Source organism: Belonocnema kinseyi, chromosome 8, assembly GCF_010883055.1.
Source record: "Belonocnema kinseyi isolate 2016_QV_RU_SX_M_011 chromosome 8, B_treatae_v1, whole genome shotgun sequence".
Lineage (NCBI taxonomy): Eukaryota > Metazoa > Arthropoda > Insecta > Hymenoptera > Cynipidae > Belonocnema > Belonocnema kinseyi.
Window position 1 is genome coordinate 33,338,202 of NC_046664.1, and position 20,131 is coordinate 33,358,332.

The 20,131-nt window shown below is 27.7% G+C and overlaps 1 protein-coding gene across 1 annotated transcript in view; it reads left to right on the top strand.

The window, feature by feature from the left end:
• The window catches only part of LOC117178352 (laccase-1), a 56,968-nt gene that overhangs the window by 4,456 nt on the left and 32,381 nt on the right, over window positions 1-20,131 (top strand). Inside the window, exon 2 of the mRNA XM_033369780.1 lies at window positions 17,415-17,625. Within this exon, the coding sequence (XP_033225671.1) occupies window positions 17,415-17,625 (211 nt within the window). The remainder of the gene's footprint in view (window positions 1-17,414; window positions 17,626-20,131) is intronic.

Below are 20,131 nucleotides of genomic sequence, written 5' to 3' on the forward strand. Positions count from 1 at the left end.
ATAATGTAAAATCTTGCAATGTACGAAATCATGATTATAGGCTATTATAATGTGATAATTACGATATATAGCGTAGGAATTACAGTATATATTGCAATTCTTGCGATATCGTTTTCTCCGTGTATAACGTAGAATACTTCTAAAAAACAGAACCAATTTATATTGAAGTCTTCAAAAATCGTTTCAAATATTTAATGATACAGAAAGTTAAAAAAAAGTAATTATTCAATTTGGACCTTGAATTATTGGACAAGTGCTAATGATTTTTATCGAAGACATCCCAACGAGTTCCGTTAGCTGAATCGGTTAGGACGTTAGGCGTTTGGTAAATACTCAGAGCGTGCCTACGATCTCAGGTTAGTTTCTTAGTACTTGCGGATTTTTCAGGGCACTATGCTTTACCGTCATAATAAAAAAATTGTAATAATAATATATCTAAAAAATAATTGCGAATATCCTTGATACTTACATCACAGAAATTATTTTATTTTGTCTGATAAATAACAAATCTTATCTTTATTCATCCACATTGGTGTGAGATTATAGAGAATCTGCTTTGATGACACAAGTCCTACAGTAGTATAGTTTGAGCTCTAAAAGAGGGTCTAATTTGTCTTAAATATAGACCCTACTTTCACCCTAAACGTCGAAAAACGGCCGAATTCCGACACTTTTAGCGTCAAAGTAGGGTCAAATTGATGTGTTTTGTTAAAAATTCGTCTTTTTGGAACAAAAAAATTTTTTTTAAATGTGACATTTGGTAGAAAATTAATCTATTTTAGTTTAGGACTCAACACTTTTCATCAAAATTCGTCTTTAATGGTTAAATTCAAAATGTTTTTCATTGTAAATTTAAATATTTTTGGTTGAAATATCAACTATTGCATTTTTTGTTAAAAATTTCATCATTTTACGTAAAAACAATTAATTTCTTTACCTAAAAATTTTAATATTTGGTTGAAAATTCAACTACTTTGTTAAAAATGATCATTTTTGTTATAAATTAATATTGTTTCTTGAAAATTCAACTGTTTTATCAAAATTCGAACTACTTTCTTGAAATATAACTTCTTTGGTTGGAAAATACAACTATTTTTTAAAAATTCGTTTCGGTTTTGGTTGAAAATGTACCATCTTTTAAAAGAAAATGTATGTATTTTGTTAAAACTCCAACTTTTTAGTAGAAAATTAATCCTTTCGGTTTAAAATGTAACTATCTAAGAATACTTAGGTATTTTGTTGTAAATTCGTATTTTGTGGGAAGAAATTATTTTTTTGTTAAAAATGCAACGGTTTGGTTGAAAATTAATCTAGTTTAGTACAGGATGCAAACTTTGGTTGAAAATTCGTATTTACTGGTTACATTCAACTTATTCTTTTTTTTTATTTAAATATATTTTGGTTTAATTATTAACTATTACATAGTTTGTTAGAAATCCATCTTTTTACTTGAGAATTTTTGTAACCAACAACTTGAATATTTGGTTGAAAATTCAACTGTTTGGTTAAAAACTATCGTGTCTGTTGAAAATTCAACTGTTTTCTTGACATTTGAATTATTTGCTTGAAAATTCGTTTTGTTTTTAATTCAAAATTTATTATTTCTAATAGAAAATTCATGCATTTCGTTAAAAACTTTTTTGTTAAAGTTGAACTATTTGGTTGAAAAATTCAACTATTTGGTTGAAAATGAACTTTTTTCTTTATAATTCATATATTCTGGATAAAAAGTCAACTGTCTTGTAGATTTTTTTTGGCTATAGATTTAACTATTTCATTTTTTTTAAAGATCGCCATTTTTTCTTTATTGAATGAAAAATCTTTCTTTGTAAAAATGTCATCTATTTTTGTTAAAAATGCAACTTTTTGGTTGGAAAAAGAATGTGTTTTACTGGATGATTGAACTATGTTGTTAAAAAATCGTCCTTCTTGTTTCAGATCACCTTTTTTATTTATTTAAAATGAAAACTTTTTTTGGTTAAAATATCAACTATTTAAACATCTACATAAACTTACAAACAAAATTTAATCAACAACGTACGTGATGCAAAACTTCATAAAACAACTTTACTTAATCTATACACTGGGGATATCTTACAAATGTAATGAAAAAAAACTCTTCGAAAATTATTTGTAATCAGATTGATTTATATTAAGAGTCCCTATGGGGTAATTATGAATAAAAATGTTTAATTGTTAATAAAAGTATGTGACAAATTTTTTCTTGGATCCAGATCATATGGAAATATATTTATTTGGGTTCATTTTCCTCTTTTTCACTTCCTTATACAAAAATATGAATATATTGTTTTAAACAAAAAACGAATCCGTAGGATCCCGAATTTTCATTCGAGATAATTTTCATAATTACAATAAAAAATTAGTTTATACAAGTTCACTATAGCCACAAAAAATTAAAATCCAGTTAATCTGTAATGACCTTGGTTGACGGAAGTTATGTTGAAGGTAATTAAAGACGTGAAATAAAAAAATAAGGCCAAGAGCTAATAGTGGAAAATTTAGAAATAAAAGTTTTTGAATAAAAAGTATTAGTTCAATGAATTAGTTTGATAAATAATTTTTTTGATTGATAAAAAATAAACAAATAGTTATTATTGATAGAGTAATAAAAAATATTAAAAAATGTGGCGGACTTATTTATGTGAAATCGAATTACATTTTTTAAAAATATTCGTTAAAATTCTTTTTAAATATGCGAAATATAAAAAAACAAAAACCGTTATCCGTTTCTGCGGGAAGAACGACATACAATTTTACGCTATTAATGGGCCAATTATTTTAAAATAAAATAATATTTTTTGAAAGTTTTGAATAATTGAAAAAATAGTAATTTTTCACAAAAGCCTTTTATTTTTCTTGTAACATGTTAATTCTGCTGTTTTACTGATATATTTTATGTTAATTAAAGCTAAAAAATGATACTTTAAATTATTTCTGCAAAGTTTCATCAAAATTTCATCAAAATTGTAGCTTCATAATATTTTTATGGATTAATTCCGATTTACTTGTGCTCTATCCCTTCCAATTTTTTCGTTTTCCGGAAAAAGATATTCCATATTTTTTCTTTTATAAATCAGTTTTTGAAAAACTGGAAAAATAAGTAATTGTTATTAGCTTTTTGCAAAATAAAGTTTGGTCACATCTTCAGGAATGTTTAAGAAATAATTTCCACCCCATAGGTTTTAATTTGCAGCACTAAATCCCGTTCTATTGTGCCTGAAAAATGCCACAAAAAAATCAGTGTCATGTAAAATTCATGGTAAAAACGGTATGTTTTTTAATTTTTTTAAAATTATTTATAAATATTCGATATGTCCAAAGTGTCCAGTATTTTTTCCACGTTTAAATTCTCCAAACAATTATTTATTCTTTAAACAATGTTTATTTATGTATATTTATATATTTTTTTAAACGATATTTAGCAGTTATTTAAACAATTTTCATTTGTTTAAAAAATATTTTTCTGATGTAAATCTTGAAAAGTTGCTATTTTATGGAATTAAATATGCAGTTAATGAATGTTAAGAGTAATATTTATTGTGGAAGACATTTTTTAAATTATTTAACATTATTAATCATTCACTTGCACCTTTTCATGGGAAAGGTGGACATTAATAATTGTATAAATAATTGCAAACTTTGTTTCGCAAACAACGCCACTATTAACACTCATTACCTTCGACATTAATAAAAAAAAAATAACTTTATGATTTACAGGATGAAAAAGTTGTTTGAACAATTGAAAATTGTTTAAACAAGAGCCAAATCTCCTAAACAAAAAATAGTACTTTTCGTATTCATTAATTAGTTCTTTAGATAATAAAACGGAATTTTTTTGCCAGAAAACGAACAAATGTGGGGGGGGGGGGGGGGGGGGTCGTTCACCAAAAATCAATATTCGAATTTTTTGATCACCTTTTGATTTGTACACCTTATTTATTATATTCATGGAAAGTTTCGCAGAAATGCATTAAATTTGTTTTGGTTGCAGGCGTGTCTGCATAAAAGAAACCGTTCAAAAATGTCTAAAAAATTAAACAATTACCACTTATGTTCTAAGAAATAATTGAATTTGAGGAAATTTTTGTCTTCATTTTTTCAATTTTATTACTAAAAACGTTCTTGGGCGGGGGGGATTTTAAATATAAAAAAGTCCCCCCCTTGTCACTGTCAATAATCCCATAATTTAAATATTTTTATTTTTATTACTTTTAAAGTTTATCAATTTTGAGTTGGCCTCTTGAATGAAAAGCCATAAATATTTCTACTACCAAATCTGGCAATATCAATTTAACATTTCTTAAACTTTTATCACGACTATAATATAACTTTAAGATAAAGAGGATTATCTCCTAGTGGATAAAAAGCGATTTTATCAATAAATGGAAATTTTTACACATGCAGAATGTAGATGTCCTTTTCAGCTTATCTAGAGATCATCTTTGATTTTTTTCTCTTATCAGGTTGGACTATATTAGTGTATGTTACGTGTCTGTTATACTTTAAAATAAGATAACAAATTTTCAATATTCCAGATTGTATGAAGAATGTAAATTAATATTTGGAAACTAACGTTTCTGAAATAAATATTTCACGTTTACTTACTATTTATCGTTAATTTTGTTTGTAGTAATGAGTTTCTAATTTTTTCATTACTTGAAATACTTGGAATGAAGAAGAAGCTCTTAACCTTTTTAATTTCTGATGTTAGTTTTAGTAAAAATAATCAAATTTATCAAATCTATTGCAATTACGATTTGCTAATTTAAATCCTGAGTTATAACTTTTCACTTTTTTAATATTTCAAATCTGCAAATTTAATAGATTAAAAAATTTTGTATAGCGTTTAGCATGAAAGTTTCAATATTAAATTATTTCAAAGTGCAATATTTTGAAATTAAACAATCTTCAATCAAAAGCATATATCGAAATATTGAAAATGGTTTGGCATCATTTTTAAAATCTTTCAAAATAGCATGGTTTAAAAATAATTATATTTTACAGTTGAAAAGATAATACATTTTGTCCTGAAATTACCGCATTTGTTTGAATAAAACTTTTAAAATTAAAGAATTTTAAATTAAAAGCTTTAAATAATGAAATAAATCCCAATTCAAACTCTTCGTTATTAAACAACCGGTAAATGAGGAATACGTAAAATTAAAAAATGGTCCAATATCAAATTATAGCCTTAAATTAAAAAAAACTCACAGCTTTCGAAAATTGGGAAAAAAATTAATTTCTTGTTTCAAAATTATAAATTTTATATTTGTCAGATTCCCTGAATTCCTTGAATTCTTTTCAATCTTTAATTTCCTGAAATTCTCTGAATTCTGTGACATCATTTAAAGTCATGAACTATTAAACTATTAAAAATTCCCGGAACCCCTTGAATATTCTAAATTCCTTGCATTTTCTGAATTTCTTAAATTGTATAAATTCCAAAATTTGCTGAAATCTTTGAATTACATAACTGCTCTGAAATTCTGGGAATTCTCTTAATTCCCTGAATCCCTTGAACATTCTAAAATTAAGAAATTCCTTGAATTATTTAAATCCTGCTCGTTCCTTTAATTTTTCTGAATTCCTTAAGTATGCCGAATTCTTTAAATTCCTTGAATTCCCTAAATGTTCTGAAAATCTCTGAAATTTTCTGAATTCGTCCTTCAATGTCCTCAATTCCTTGAATATTATGTATTCCAAAATTTCTTAAATATTACAAATTCCCAGCGTTTCTCGAATATTCTAAATGCCTTGTATTCTCAAAATTCCTTCAATTCTCTACAATATATGATTTCTCTAAATTCTCTGAATTCTTAGAATATTTGAAATTCCTTGAATTTACGTAAATGCTATGAAATTTTTAAAATTCTCTTAATTTTCTGGATTCCTTGAATATTTTGAATTTTTTGAATCCTTGAATGATTTGATTGCCTAAAATTCCTGGAATTTTCTAAATACTCTAAATTCTCTGAATTTCGTAAAATCCTTTAACATCCTGAATTCTTTGAATATTAGGAATTTCCAGAATTGCTTCAATTTTTCAAATTCCTTGCATTCATCGAATTCCTGAAAATCTCTTGAGTTCCTTAAAATATCGGACCTCCTTAAATTCTCTGAATATTTTTAATTCATGAAATTCTCTAAACACTCTGAAACCCTTGAGATTCTATTAGTACCCTAAATTTCACACACTTATTCCTAGTCCCTGATGCTAAGGAAGCGCGAATTTTTCTACTGTGCATGTATTGAAAAGGGCAGGTCTATTTAAAATCAACAAATACTATCAATAATAATACAGATACACATTTTTTTAAATTGCCACTTTAAAAAATTAATTAAATTGAATCAGAAAAATAGCTCACTTCTTTATATACATAATTTATTATGAATGTATTATCAAAAGTTTATGTTTTGTCATCTTTAATGGACCCGCGATTTTCGGTACACGCGCAGTTGAAAAAGACGCAGGAGGTCACGGAGCTTCTCAACTTGGAATATCCAAGAATGGGGGGGGGCTTGGAAGAAATGTGCCTTGGAATAAGCGAGAGGCTACTGTAGTTAATTTATAATTTATAGAATTCTTGAAAATGAAACAAAGAATCGAACGATCAAATTTGAACAACCACCAGATAAAGCTCCTATTGTAATTAAAAAAAAGATTTTTTTTCATGAAAAAATCTTTGTACATTAACTTGATTATTGGATGTTAAATATAATTTTGAAATTGATTTTTTTTGGAATTTAAATCTCTTAAATTTTATTTTAAATTAGTATTATAATTCTAAGAAAAAATGCAATTTTTTATTCTCATGTCACGCCATTTAAAAAACCAATTTTTCACAACGGCGGAAATACACTCATGATAATATAAATTTGTTTGCTAATATGTTCTTGCCTTCTTGATCACGCATTTTTTTCATGGATAAGTTTATTTTCATATTAAACAACTTTTTAATAGAGTATTATATGGTTAAACTTTAACGTTATTTTCTCAATTTGACAGTGAGCACGTATAACTTTAGGTGCTTTTGGGAGAGGATTGGATTTATTCATTATATTTTATAAAACAAATGATAATTAACGAGTGACGAACTAAAGAAACATTTATTGTAACTCGATGAAGAAGTGAATACTTTTTTAACTACTATTTTTTATCTCTTCTCTGAGAAAATTAAAGAAAATGTTTCCTCGTCAGTAACATGCTTCTAGGGTATAGTTCCGGGTTTTTTTAAATATCAATTATATATTATAAACTTAATAGTTTTATTATAATCATACCGAAGTAGCAGTTTCCAGACAATCATAATGAGTTATCGACAATTATTGGAAATAGTGATTGAAATAATTAAGAGTTTGTGCTGGATAGATTAGGTGTAGATAAAAGATACAATTATTCTCGAAATAATTTTTGCAAACGGGAGTCTTAAGATGATTAATTCAATGCAAATATTAATTTTTATTCGGTACGTCGATCTTTCAGTTATACCTACAAGGACTCATGACTGTTTTATTATGCAGCTGGAGGTTAATTTTATGATCAGCTGACGTAATTCTAAGGAAATTTGCTTTACTTGATTTTACGATATAACTATTAATTATAATTGTTATGAATAAAGACGAGTTTTGTTAATAGGAACATTACATTTCCGACTTTGTAATTCATATATTATAACAAAAATGTGACTAAAACATAGTATGTGTGCGATGATGGAATTTAAAAGAGAATTCATGGAAATTAAAACACATTAAACCACATTAAGTGTAAAAACATTGTATGTAACAATGCATTTTCAATCCTCCAGGAAATAAGGATGGAATGATTAAATTTTTATGAGCTGGTGTGAATTCCACAAGTGTTAGGATTAATCACTCAAATTAAAGGGGGAAAACAATCTTGTCTTTAGTAAGAAAAAAAAATATATTAAAATGGATCTCATTAAATTGTCAAAAATCTTTATCATTAACTATCCGTAAAGATTTCATCATTCATAAATCAAAGAATAAATAGATTTACAGAGACGATTTGAGAATTAGATTTAGGATACTTATTAGAATACAATTAAAAGTTTGATGTTATATATGTCGTAGGCATTTAGAAAATGTAGGCAGTCAGCCGATTGTCGGCGTTCAGAACAATTTGCTAAGAAACTTTTACCTGGCATCCAATGGTTTATTTAGGCATTCTAGTACTTAACAAATCTTCCAAAGGCTTACATCATTTTAGGAAATTAGAAGGAACTAACCTTGTATTATTATAACACACCCCTGCTGTAAGTAGAAGGATTGAAAAAGATTGTTTTAACTGTCAACCACCTATAGCAACAAAACCTTCAGGTTGACATGGATAGATGAAGGATAAGATGAGATAGAGAAGAGAGAATTCAAAATGGTAGACGTAAATTAAGATTGACAAAGAGATAGGAAAAGATAGACGGTAGTTTAGATTAACAGATATAGACAAATATTGACGTGGATAGATAAAGGAGAGGATGAAATAGAGAAGAGAAGTTTGGAAAAGATAAACATGAATTTAGATTTAAAAATAGATTAAAAAAGGATATTCTTATAAATAAATGTGAATTTAGATTCAGAAAGAGATAGAGCAAGATAGATATTGATAGATGTAAAATACGATGAGATAGCGAAGAGGAGATTAAAACAATAGCAGGTATTTATATCGACAGAGAGATAAAAAAATATTTATGTGGATAGATAAAGGATAGGGTAAGATAGACAAGAGGGGATTAAAAAAGATAAAACGGAAATTTTGATTGACAGAGCGAGAGTAAGAGATTGACTTGGATGAACGAAGCATAGGGTGAGACAAAGAAGAGGAGATTGAAATAGATAACGTGAATTTAAATTGATAAGTAGATAGAAAAGGATAGACGTTATTATTATTATTATTATTATTATTATTATTATTATTATTATTATTATTATTATTATTATTACACCATTAAGCCATTTCCCTTTCGGGGTAGGCGTGACTCACTCGGCAGGGGGAAGGAGTAGTGTGTGGAAGGGATAGAGATTTTTCAGATTGATCCAGAATTCTCGTGCTATTTAAGTAAATAACACGTTCGTTCCGCAACACTGCTCCGACCCAGGTTGCTGATCAATCTCTCTAGCAATCACCCCAAGTGAAGAACCTCACGAAGTCGTTATGTAAGGTTCCCCACTTGGGTCCATTAATAGCCAAGGTCGATAGGTGTATAATGAATATGATACATTTCCAGTATTTCTTTCCACCATAAAGATTAAAAATTATTCAAAGAGATAGGATATGTGTGTTCTAATTTCAGTAGGTACATTAAAGGACTATCTGATTTTGGATTGTTATTTCGATGCTTAATTCATGAAATGAACTTTAACCAAATAATAGGAATGATATTTTTATGCTATATATCTGAAAAGGCTTTTAATTTAAAATAATATTTTTACGCGTTGTAAAAAATCTGTATTTTTTGCAACAGGTTTGTACAAAAATCGTTTTCTTTCTCCTACAAATTTAGAATTTTGACTGAAAATTTAACTAATATTAAATACAAAATTAAACTGCTTTGTAAAAAATTCGTTTTTGTATTCAAAATTAATTTCCTTAAATGAAAATTTCAATACACCATTTTTGGTTAAAAGTTGATATTTTTTAATTTCAAAATTCCACTACTTAGTTTAAAAAAATTTATAAACATCACATCCATTTTTAAATTATTTAGTTAAAAATGTACGTAGTTTGTTAAAAATTCATCTTACTGATAGATAAATAACCTTCTTTATTGAAAATTCAACTATTTGTTTAAAAACTTATATATTTTGATGATTTTTCTTGTAGATAGTTAATCTTCTGACTGGAAAATTCGTTTTTTGTTTGTAAAAATTAATTTTTGAGGCTGAAAATTCAACTGGTTTGTGAAAAATTATTTATTTCGTTTAAAAATTCAACATTTTGGTAGAAAAATGCAACTATTTTGTACAAAATAAAAGTGTTTTGTAGAAAATTAGTTTTTTTATTGAAACTTGATTCTCTTAAACGTAAAATTTAACTACACCATTTTTGTTTCATAATTGATCTTTTTAGTTTAGAAATTCCACTATCTAGTTACGTTTTCTTAGAAATTAGCATCACATCCACTGTTCAAACTATATAGTTGAAATTTTTTTTGAAAATTCGTCTTCTCAGTATAGAAGTAACCATCTTGGTTGAAATTTCAAAGGCTAGGTTAAAAATGTATATATTTTTATGAAAATTCATCTTTTTGGGTGGAAAGTTCATCTTCTATGTTAAAGATTCATTTTGTTTCAGATACATATTAATTTTTTTACGGAAAATTGAACTAAATTGATGAAAAATCAACTGACAGGTTGATAATAAACTTTATTGTTCAAAAATCATATTCTCAGGTTAAAAATTCAACTGTTTTGTAAAAACTTCGTCTTTCGCTTGAAAATTTATGCTTTTTGAAAATGTGACATAAAATCATTATGTAAATGTATACTTAGTTAATAGGATGAAAATAATAATAAATAAAAAATAATATATAAGATAAAATGAGGTAGACTATTTCGGTTATTTCCTCAGAATATGGAAATTTAATAAAAAATTTCGATAAATTTCATTCTATAAAATTATATTAATTCGTAAAATTAAAGCTAATAAATATTATATTACCAGTTTGTTTACCTAATCTAACAACAATTATTCATTCGTTCAACGGTATATTTTTTTGTATAAATATGTATGTATTTAAGATTTTATCGATTCGATAATACGACGTTCAGTCAATTTGAATTGTTCAAGATGAGGTCAATGGTCAATTAATTAACACGTGTAACGATTTGATTAGATAATATTTTTATTATAATTGCCGTGTAAGCATAATAAAAGCTAATTGCTTAATTCGGATAAAAAAAGACATTATTGATTAATACGTTAAATGGTCTACGAATTAGCCTAATAATCGAAAAAATCTCGTTTGGCTATATTTTTACTGTATATTTTTCATTAATTGTTGTAAAGTAATTAACCGAATAAATTATTGGATATAAATAAATTTTTAAGGCGATGTAGCAGCAGCTACATACCATCAAATTAAGCCTTTTTTACAAGGTTCCGATTCACTGATTCAAGAAACGTAATTGGGAATTTAAGCTATCAAAAAACCAGACGCTTTAAAAGAGATTCTTTTTGATGATACCAATTTCAAATATTTCCTAAACAATTTTTTTGCTAATTTTGTGGATTCGGATATCATCGTCAATAGGGGAACAATCTGTTAATAATGTACTCACTAATATTAAATTCAATTTGGAACACTTTGAAGTCCTAATATGTCAAGAAAGAAATTTAATTATTAACGAAATAGATAGATATTTAATCAAATGGTATACAAAGGCAAATTTTTAACAAAGAGATAAAATTTTATGTAGAACGATGAATATTTTAACATGAAAATTAAGTTTTAAATAAGTAGTTATAAGTTAAATAAGTTCTGTCTCTAGGAAAAAATTGCAACCAAATTGTTGAATTTTTATGCTAAAGAGACGAATTTTCTACCAAAAAGTTAGTTTGAGATCAAGTAGTTGAAGTTTGAACCCTAAAAGACAATTTTACAATAAAATAGTTACATTTTCAATTAAAATGATAAACTTTTAACAAAAAAAATGCATCAAAGAAACCTAATTTTTTATTAAGATTGTTACATATTCAACCCGAGCAGATAATTTTCTACCAAAAAAGTTTTTTTTTAGTCATGAAAGGAACATTTTTTAATCAAATTGTGCAATTTCCAAGTCAAAAAGACAAAATAATTCCTATAAAAAGTGGAATTTACAACCTAAAAATATGAATTTTAAAAATAAAGTTAATTTTTAATCAAGTAGTTGAATTTTCAGCAAAATAATTGAACTTTGTACCAAACTCATAAAATTTCAAGCCGAAGATATGAATTAATTCTTAACGAACAATTTAATAGTTGATATTTTAATAAAAAATCGGAGTTTGGATATAATAATTAAATTTTTAACTAAGGAGTTGAAATACCAACAAAATAAATCATGTTTCAACCATATAGTTGAATTTTCTACTTAAAATGACGAATTCTTCACACAAAATGTAATAGTTAATATTTCAACCGAAATAAATTAAATTTCTTCTAAAAGAGATAACTTAAGAATTAAAAAATATTAATTATTTCAAAATATTAGCAATTAACGTTTAAACAATTGCTAAAAATCGAAAAAGAAAATTGTAAAGAGAGCATGTTTACATATTATCAGTCAAGTCTGTCCAATTCAGACATAAAAAATATGTCAAAAATCCCTTTTTTCATGCTTAGGCGCAGCAAACAATATTTTCAAAACTCCAACAGCGTTGAGGACATGACTTAATTTTTCATTGAGGATTTCTGCATTTTTTTTACGTACCTTTGGGAATTATAAAATAATTATAAAAAATGATATCTATTATTATCTGAGACTACTTCAAAGAAAAATCAAGCAAATCACTCTTATAACTGTTCTATGACAATGATCTATTAATTTTTGAATAATTTCAATCTACATTTCTATATGCTGTAAGCACACGTGCATTAAAAAAATCTATAGTTACTAAAATTTTTTTTGTACGAAGGATTAGATCTGAATCCCTCCATATACGTGAATTTAATTTCTCGTTTAAAAGTTTGTAGTATCCATTATTTATTATTACTGGCTTTTTAAAATTATTCTAAATAATAAAAATATTTTTCTGCGCAATTTACTTATTCCACAACCTTGAAAGAAAATTAATTTTTGGGCGGCGAGTTTTGTGGCGAATTTGGAGGTTTTTCGGGCCCCTAAAAGCATTTAATCTTTTTACTCAACTCACATGTTTCTTGTAGGAATCAAATTTTGAATATGTAAAAGAGAAAATAAAATTTCTTATGCACACTATACGCTTGTTCTTGTCGCACTTAGGAGGTATTGGTGCCCAAAATGTGAAAATCTTACGGGCTACTGTATTCTGCAAGAAATAAGATGTATGTTAGCATGGATTTCACGTAGATGTCGAGTATTGTATAATTATTAATTTTATTATTCAAAATTTATCGCAGGAAGGAATTTTTTTAAATTAACTAGTGGAAAGTTTGCTTATACGGGGAAGAAAATTTATATTTTGTGTACAATATGTAAGGAAGGCAATTGATCACCCATAATGAAGTATAGTTCTTAGCTACACTTAGCTACACAGTAAGTCCTCGAGATATTATTGATCTGAAGTTGGATAAAAAGGCTGCAAACAATTGAAAATTACAATAATCCGACGACGGATAATTTTTTTCCGCCTCGTGATATACATTACCTGCAGTCGGATAATTGTAATTTTCAATTCTTTACAGCGTTTTTATTTAACTGCAGATAAATAGTATCTCGGGGATTTACTGTATAATTTTTGAATCGTCACAACTAAAAATAAAATTGAATAATTTCGTATATAGGCACTCCCGGGTTTATATTGTTTATATTCATAGTATTTATCTTTGATGTATTGATAATTTTGTTTACCTGCAATAATTATTTTTTGAATAGTGAATCCAAAAATGTTGTCCATTTTTTTCTATCTCCCTACAGTTCACTAGATACTTGTAGACATTGATAGTTTAAATCTTTATATGGAAAATTTTATGTGCCTGTAGTTCTTGAGATCGACAGGTTCAGACATTTTTATTCGAAACTCAGTTATTACAAAATCCTAAATTTTATCAATTGTCTCAATTTGTATTGCAGAATTTTCCGTAATGTAAATTGGTTAATCTTATGGAAAATTTTGTAATAATGGAGCGTTCGTTCTATATAAATACTTGTATTAATTTAGAGTGATTGTTATAATATAAAGTTAAACTCACATCCAAAATGTCCGAAACTTTGAAGAAATTCGGCCACAAATCTTCAATTGCTTTGAATATAAAATATATCATAATTATTTTCTGGTAATAATTTTTTGACAAACATCAGATACTTTAAAATAAAGGTCTGTACTCAAATTAATCAAACCTATTTATTTATTTGTATATTGTATAAAAGTCACTCAGTAAAAAATATGAATTGTCCCTTCATGTTTTGAAGCCTAGTAGAAGGTGAATACGAAAGTTTTCTAGATTTCAAGATCCAGAGAATGCTAGCGCTTATTAAAATTCTTCAACTCTTCCTACAACCCGTGAAATGAACATATGTCATCTTTTATACCTGAAATCAGTTAAAACTAGTTTTAACAAGGTAAAACGTGGAAATGCCAGAAGCATTTGTTAAAACAATTTTCAAATAGTCAAAACAAGGAGTAAACAAGTGCTTTTGTGAAAACCCGAAGAATATCATTTAAAACTAGATTCACCCAATTTTTATCGATAGTTAGAGGGCAAAGTATCCCAAAAAATAAGGTTATCGGCCTCCTTTTTCAGCATCCAACTTTACCTGTTCCTAGAAAGAGGGCGACATTATGAAAAATCTGTAAAAATTCCCAGGTATTCTTTCAACATTCTTTGATGCAATGCATTTTTAAAAATTCCGAAATATCCAATGATTGAATTTTTACGGGGATTTATATACAAATACTTTATCTTGAAAACAAATAAATAAAAAAGTCGTTTAATTACTTCAAATCTGCAGTTTTCTGATAGGAGTGCAGTGCAACCATTAAATTCATGATAAAATCATTGCTTTGTAAGAAATATCTTTTTGAATATTTCTGACTTTAATCAGTATGTGGGTGTGTAGCCAGCACAACGGGACAAGTCGACTTGCTTCTGGAGTTGCTATTCTCATTGAAAGGGTACTTTTTTTCTACTACTTTTCCTGCGGTGGCACGCGCCAACTCTGATTAAACACTGTAAAAATTATGGTTTTATTTTATTTGAGCTTTATTTTTTTTATCGCCCGGTTATAACATTATCGATAATATCAAATGGTCTTGTTTTAAAGCCATCGTTCGTACTGTTTTACTTTGCTAACTTCACAATGAAAAGTGGTACGTACTAGCGAACTAAAATAATGCATAGAGACTCAGGGAGTATTGTTGCAAATGAATGTGACTTCATGCTTAAAAGAAACAGAAAACATTTGAGACAAAAAAAAATTGATTCTCACGTCGGTCCTGTTTTGATCCAAAAAATGTGTACTAAAACGTCGTTTAATGGTATCAACATAAAGTGGAATGGAATAGAGCCAGTCGAGACTATACTTTTGAAAGAGTGTCAGTCATAAATCATAAATTTAATTATAGTACTGCACTCGTATTACAAAACTGCACATTTGGAGCCATTACACGGCTTTCTATCCTTATTTCTTCGCAAGATAAAGTTTTTGTAAATAAATCGTGGTAAAAAGTAAATTATTGAATATTTTATAATTTTGAAAAATCTATTACATTAAAGAATTTTGAAAGAATATCTGTAAATTTTTTCAGATTTGTTCTAACGTCTCCTCTTTCTGACAACATTTAAAAGTGGACGCTTGCAGGAGGCCCAAAAACTCTGTTTTTTTTTGTTATTGATGTTTTGCCCTCTAACTACTCATAAAAAAATTTTAGGATAAAAGTGATCATATTGTTGAATTCGGAAGATTTTTTTGGTACGAGTTGTAATCAAAAGAAGTGAGGGGCCTCAAAATTTGACCCCGACTTTTGTTAAAACTACATAGTTTCAACTGAATTCCGATTAAATCGGAACACATACATTACAAGCATATTTTGAAGGTTTCTTGCCACATGCTTATGATACAAACATCAAACAGAAGAGGAAAAAGTAAATATTCTTTAAAATTTGTCATGCCGTTCATAAAAAAAAAAATTATTTTAAAAAAGATAGCATAAGCTAGGTATCCAAAAGTTACCGTAATTTAGAAGAGTAAACATTTTTCAAGTGAGCCTAAGATATTTGACGTTGAAAGAAGAATTAAATCTAAATATTGGAAAATAATCTACTCATTAGTATTAAGTCACGTTATAAAATTTTGTTGGGAAAAATGGATTTGTTTATTTACAATGTGCGACGAAACATTTCTGAATCGTTTGATGAATAAATTATTCTTTCGTGAACTATCATTGAAAAATTAATAACAATTTTAGGGGATGGTGAAAAATAAATTTAATTTTTAAAAAGTGATTAAAAACAAATTTGTAGATATTTTTTGAATACACAAATTGTGTCGATTCATCTTTTTTCTCATCGTGTATGTTTATACCGAAAATGAAATTTTTTATTTTTAAATATTTTTTTGTGCAACCAAATTCGAACTTTCGTTTTTTCAAGAAAATTCAAAAAGTTATTATGACGATTTTTTAACGTGTTTAAGAAGCAGCGTTTTTCTCCTCTAGATTTTTTTTCATATCGTGCGTTGTTTGGCTAAAAATTGTTTAATTAAACAAATTTTTTTAATTCTATAACTCTCTTAATTTCATTTTTATCGAAATAATGCATTTGGATAAATTATTATTCGCATTTTTGAGTTGAAACTTAAACAATGTTTAATTGAAAATTAATCTCTTATTGTTGAGGATACAATTATTTCGTTGAAAATTCGTGTTTTTTAAGTTCAATTCAACTATTTTTTATTAAAAATTTTTTTTTAATTTTTTGGTTGAAATATAAACTATAACATTCATGTTAAAATTTCATCATTTGTGGTTGAAAATTTAACTTTTTTAGTTGAACTATTATTGGTTTTAAATTGAAGTCTAAGGTTAAAGTATTTAGCTATTACATTTTTGGTTGAAAATTTACCTCTAATCTAATGGTTACGAATTCCACTACCTACTGGAAAGTTGAAATACTTTCTTAACACCTCATTCTTTTGTTAAAGATTCGTAACTTTTGGTTCAAAAATCGTTATTTTTCTGTTTGAAAATTAATTCTGAAGCTTAAAAATCAACTGGTTTAATCTTGGTTGAATATTGATGTTTTTTAGACGAAAATTTAACTATTAAGGTACAAAATTCAACTATATTTAGTTAGAAATCAACTTTTTCGGTTAAAAATGATTATTTGTTAGTAATTTTACTTTTTCGTGGTTTTTCGTATATACTCTATAATTTAAAATGCACATTTTCAGGTTCAAAATTCAACTATATTGTTTAAAATTATCTTCTTGAATGAAAATTTTACTACTTGATTGAAAATTCATTTTTTTCGTAGAAAGTTCGTCTTTTTAGCTTGAAATATCAAGAGTTTTTTGGAAAGTATATGTGAATTCTGAATGAGAAAAGTGCAATAATTCGCGCGTGCTCAGGATGTAGGACGTAGGTACTCACATGACTTGAAGAGTACATTGGTAAAAGTCTTATCTTTGTTTGTTTACGTAAATAAGAATTTCTTGGAGAAGAGAAAGGTGTACAAGATTTCGTCGTGCAATTGCAGGTGTGTAAAGGTGATCGTGTAATAGTGGACGTAACAAACATGATGTCATCGGAAAGCACCACTATGCACTGGCACGGACAACATCATCGGACAACACCATACATGGATGGAGTGCCTTTCATCACTCAATGTCCGATTTTACCAGGAAACACTTTTCGCTATCACTACGAAGCTGCCACTGAGGGGACTCATTTTTGGCACTCACACATTGGTAATATTATCAATTTTACAATATTCAATTTATTATCAATCAAGGATGTACACTATATACAGTCAATCTCAAAAGTCGCCTATTTCGAAAATGATTGATAAAATTGACAAAAATAGGGATGACCTTCCGAAAAGCACTCACCTCCGATTATTTCGAAACTTCGTATATCTATGTATTTTGAAGCGCTGATCACGAATATAATAGTAAAAATATCCGCGAATTTTATCTTCAAGGCCAAACACCTAAAAACTATAAAAATTTCATGTTTTTCCGTTTCTTACTGCAAAATGTTTAGTGCCTTCTCACCCTCATGACACGTTGGAAAGAGGGTCATGTGTGACCTAAGTTATTTCTGTGGCCAGTCATAGGTGTGCCTTCTCCTCCCCCATGATACGTTGGAAAGGGGGTCGTGTGTAACCTAAGTTATTTCTGTGACCAGTCACAGGGATGCCTTGCCACCCCCATGACACATTGGAAAGAGTGTCTTGTGTAAATTAAGTTATTTCTCTGGACAGTCATAGGGATGCCTTTTCGCCCCCATGAGACATTGGAAAGAGCAATTTACACTTCGCACCGACATTTTCCTTCTTTTCTCGAAAACTGTCAGTCGTAGGATAAAGACATATTCAATGTAAAATATTTATTTTTTAAAGATCTACAACTTTTATTTAAAGTTTTTTGGTAAATTTGTATTATTTACTGAAATAAACGGAAAACAGGAAATTTTTATAGTTTTGTTGGGGGGTTTGACCTTGAAAATCAAATTTGCGGGTATTTTCACTATCATATTCGTGATCAATGCGTGTTTTCCACCCGTGTTTTCTTTATCTTTAGGGAAAAGTTACAATTCTTATTTAATTCTAGTGATCAAGACCTTATTTTATTCTTTGGAGGATTCTCTAGAATTTATTTTGGTGGGTTTTATTTTAACAATTAATTTAGAAATCATACAGTTATTGTTGTTATAAATAATGATAGTTTGAATTTCATGAAACATCATCTAAATAGAATTGTAAAGAATTCTTCAAATAATCAAATGAGGCCTTGACCAACGAGATTAACTCTCTATCAAAAAGATTAATTTTAAAACAAAAAAGAAAATTATTTTTAACAAAATATATGAATTTTCAACTAAATTTTGAATTTTGGCAGGCATTTTCACTTAATAATTAAATTTTCCACCAAAGAAATGAATTACATAAATTTTCAAGCAAATAGCTGAATTCTTCACTGAAGAAAATGAATATTAAACCAAGCATACGATATTTAAATTTTCAGTTTAAAAAATTAATTTTCAACAACAAAAAAAGAATTTTCAAACAAATAGTCCAATTTTTAAGCAAAAAAAGAAGTTTTAACTAAAGTAATGAATCTTTAACCAAGAAAATGAATTTTAGCCTCTACAGTTAAATTTTCAACCTAAAAAGTAGATTTTCTACTAAAAAAGACAAATTCTCAACAAACTAGATGAATTTTCAACAAAAAAATGAAATTGTCATCCAAACAGATAAATACTCAACAACCAAAAAGATTCAATGTCTATCAAAAAAGTTTTGACTTGAAATTTGTCATATTTCAGGATTGAGGTATGAAAAGAAGCTCAAATTTGTAATATAACTAGTAAAAATTAACCATTTGTCGTAATTTTTGATTGTTAAAACTATTATTTGAATGTAAATAATGCAATGATAATGTATAAAAATGGTCATTTTTCATTTATTTTTAAAATATCATTTTAACTTTTAATTAACAATAATGTTAATAAATATTGTCACCTCCAACGCTCGTGGCCGCTCGTAATTGTATACCTACAACATCATCGCAGGAGGTTTCAACCATCGTATTAAATTATTTGAATTAACTTATAACATTCTAATCTCATCAGTCACTTGACTTAGTCCGTGGCTATGATGTATTACCCGGTATACCTGAGTAAAAGCTGAATAAAAATACATAATAATAATAATAATTTTTAAAGAGCCTCGGTGGCTCAGTTGGTTAGACACTCGGACTTCACCTCAGAGGTCCGGGGTTCGATCCCTGAGCCGGTACCTCTGGAAATTTTTCAATGTACCTTTACCGAGGTTCTGGTGGTTCGGAACCCACCTTAAGCTGTACCCCCCCCCCAACGTGTACTTGACTGCAACCCAGTCCGTCAATGATGGAGTAAAAACCAGGCTTTGTCCAATATGTTTGGTCAGACTGCTCTCATCAGATCACTTGATTGCATTATAAAAATGCGTCCGTGACTGATGATATATACCGGGACAGCCCCGTGCAAAATTGATCAAATAAAAAATCCAACTCCAAACAAAAATGCCTTCGACATGTTGGGCAATATAAGCCTGTGACAACATTTTCAACACAGAAAATGTTTTTTTAAAGTTACTTAATTATGCGCGTGTCAATGTAAATATTGAAATACTATTGTATGCGTCTGGTCTGTCTTGATTAAATAAAATATTAAAATTGTAAATTTTGAATTTTTCTCAGTTTCATCATACAC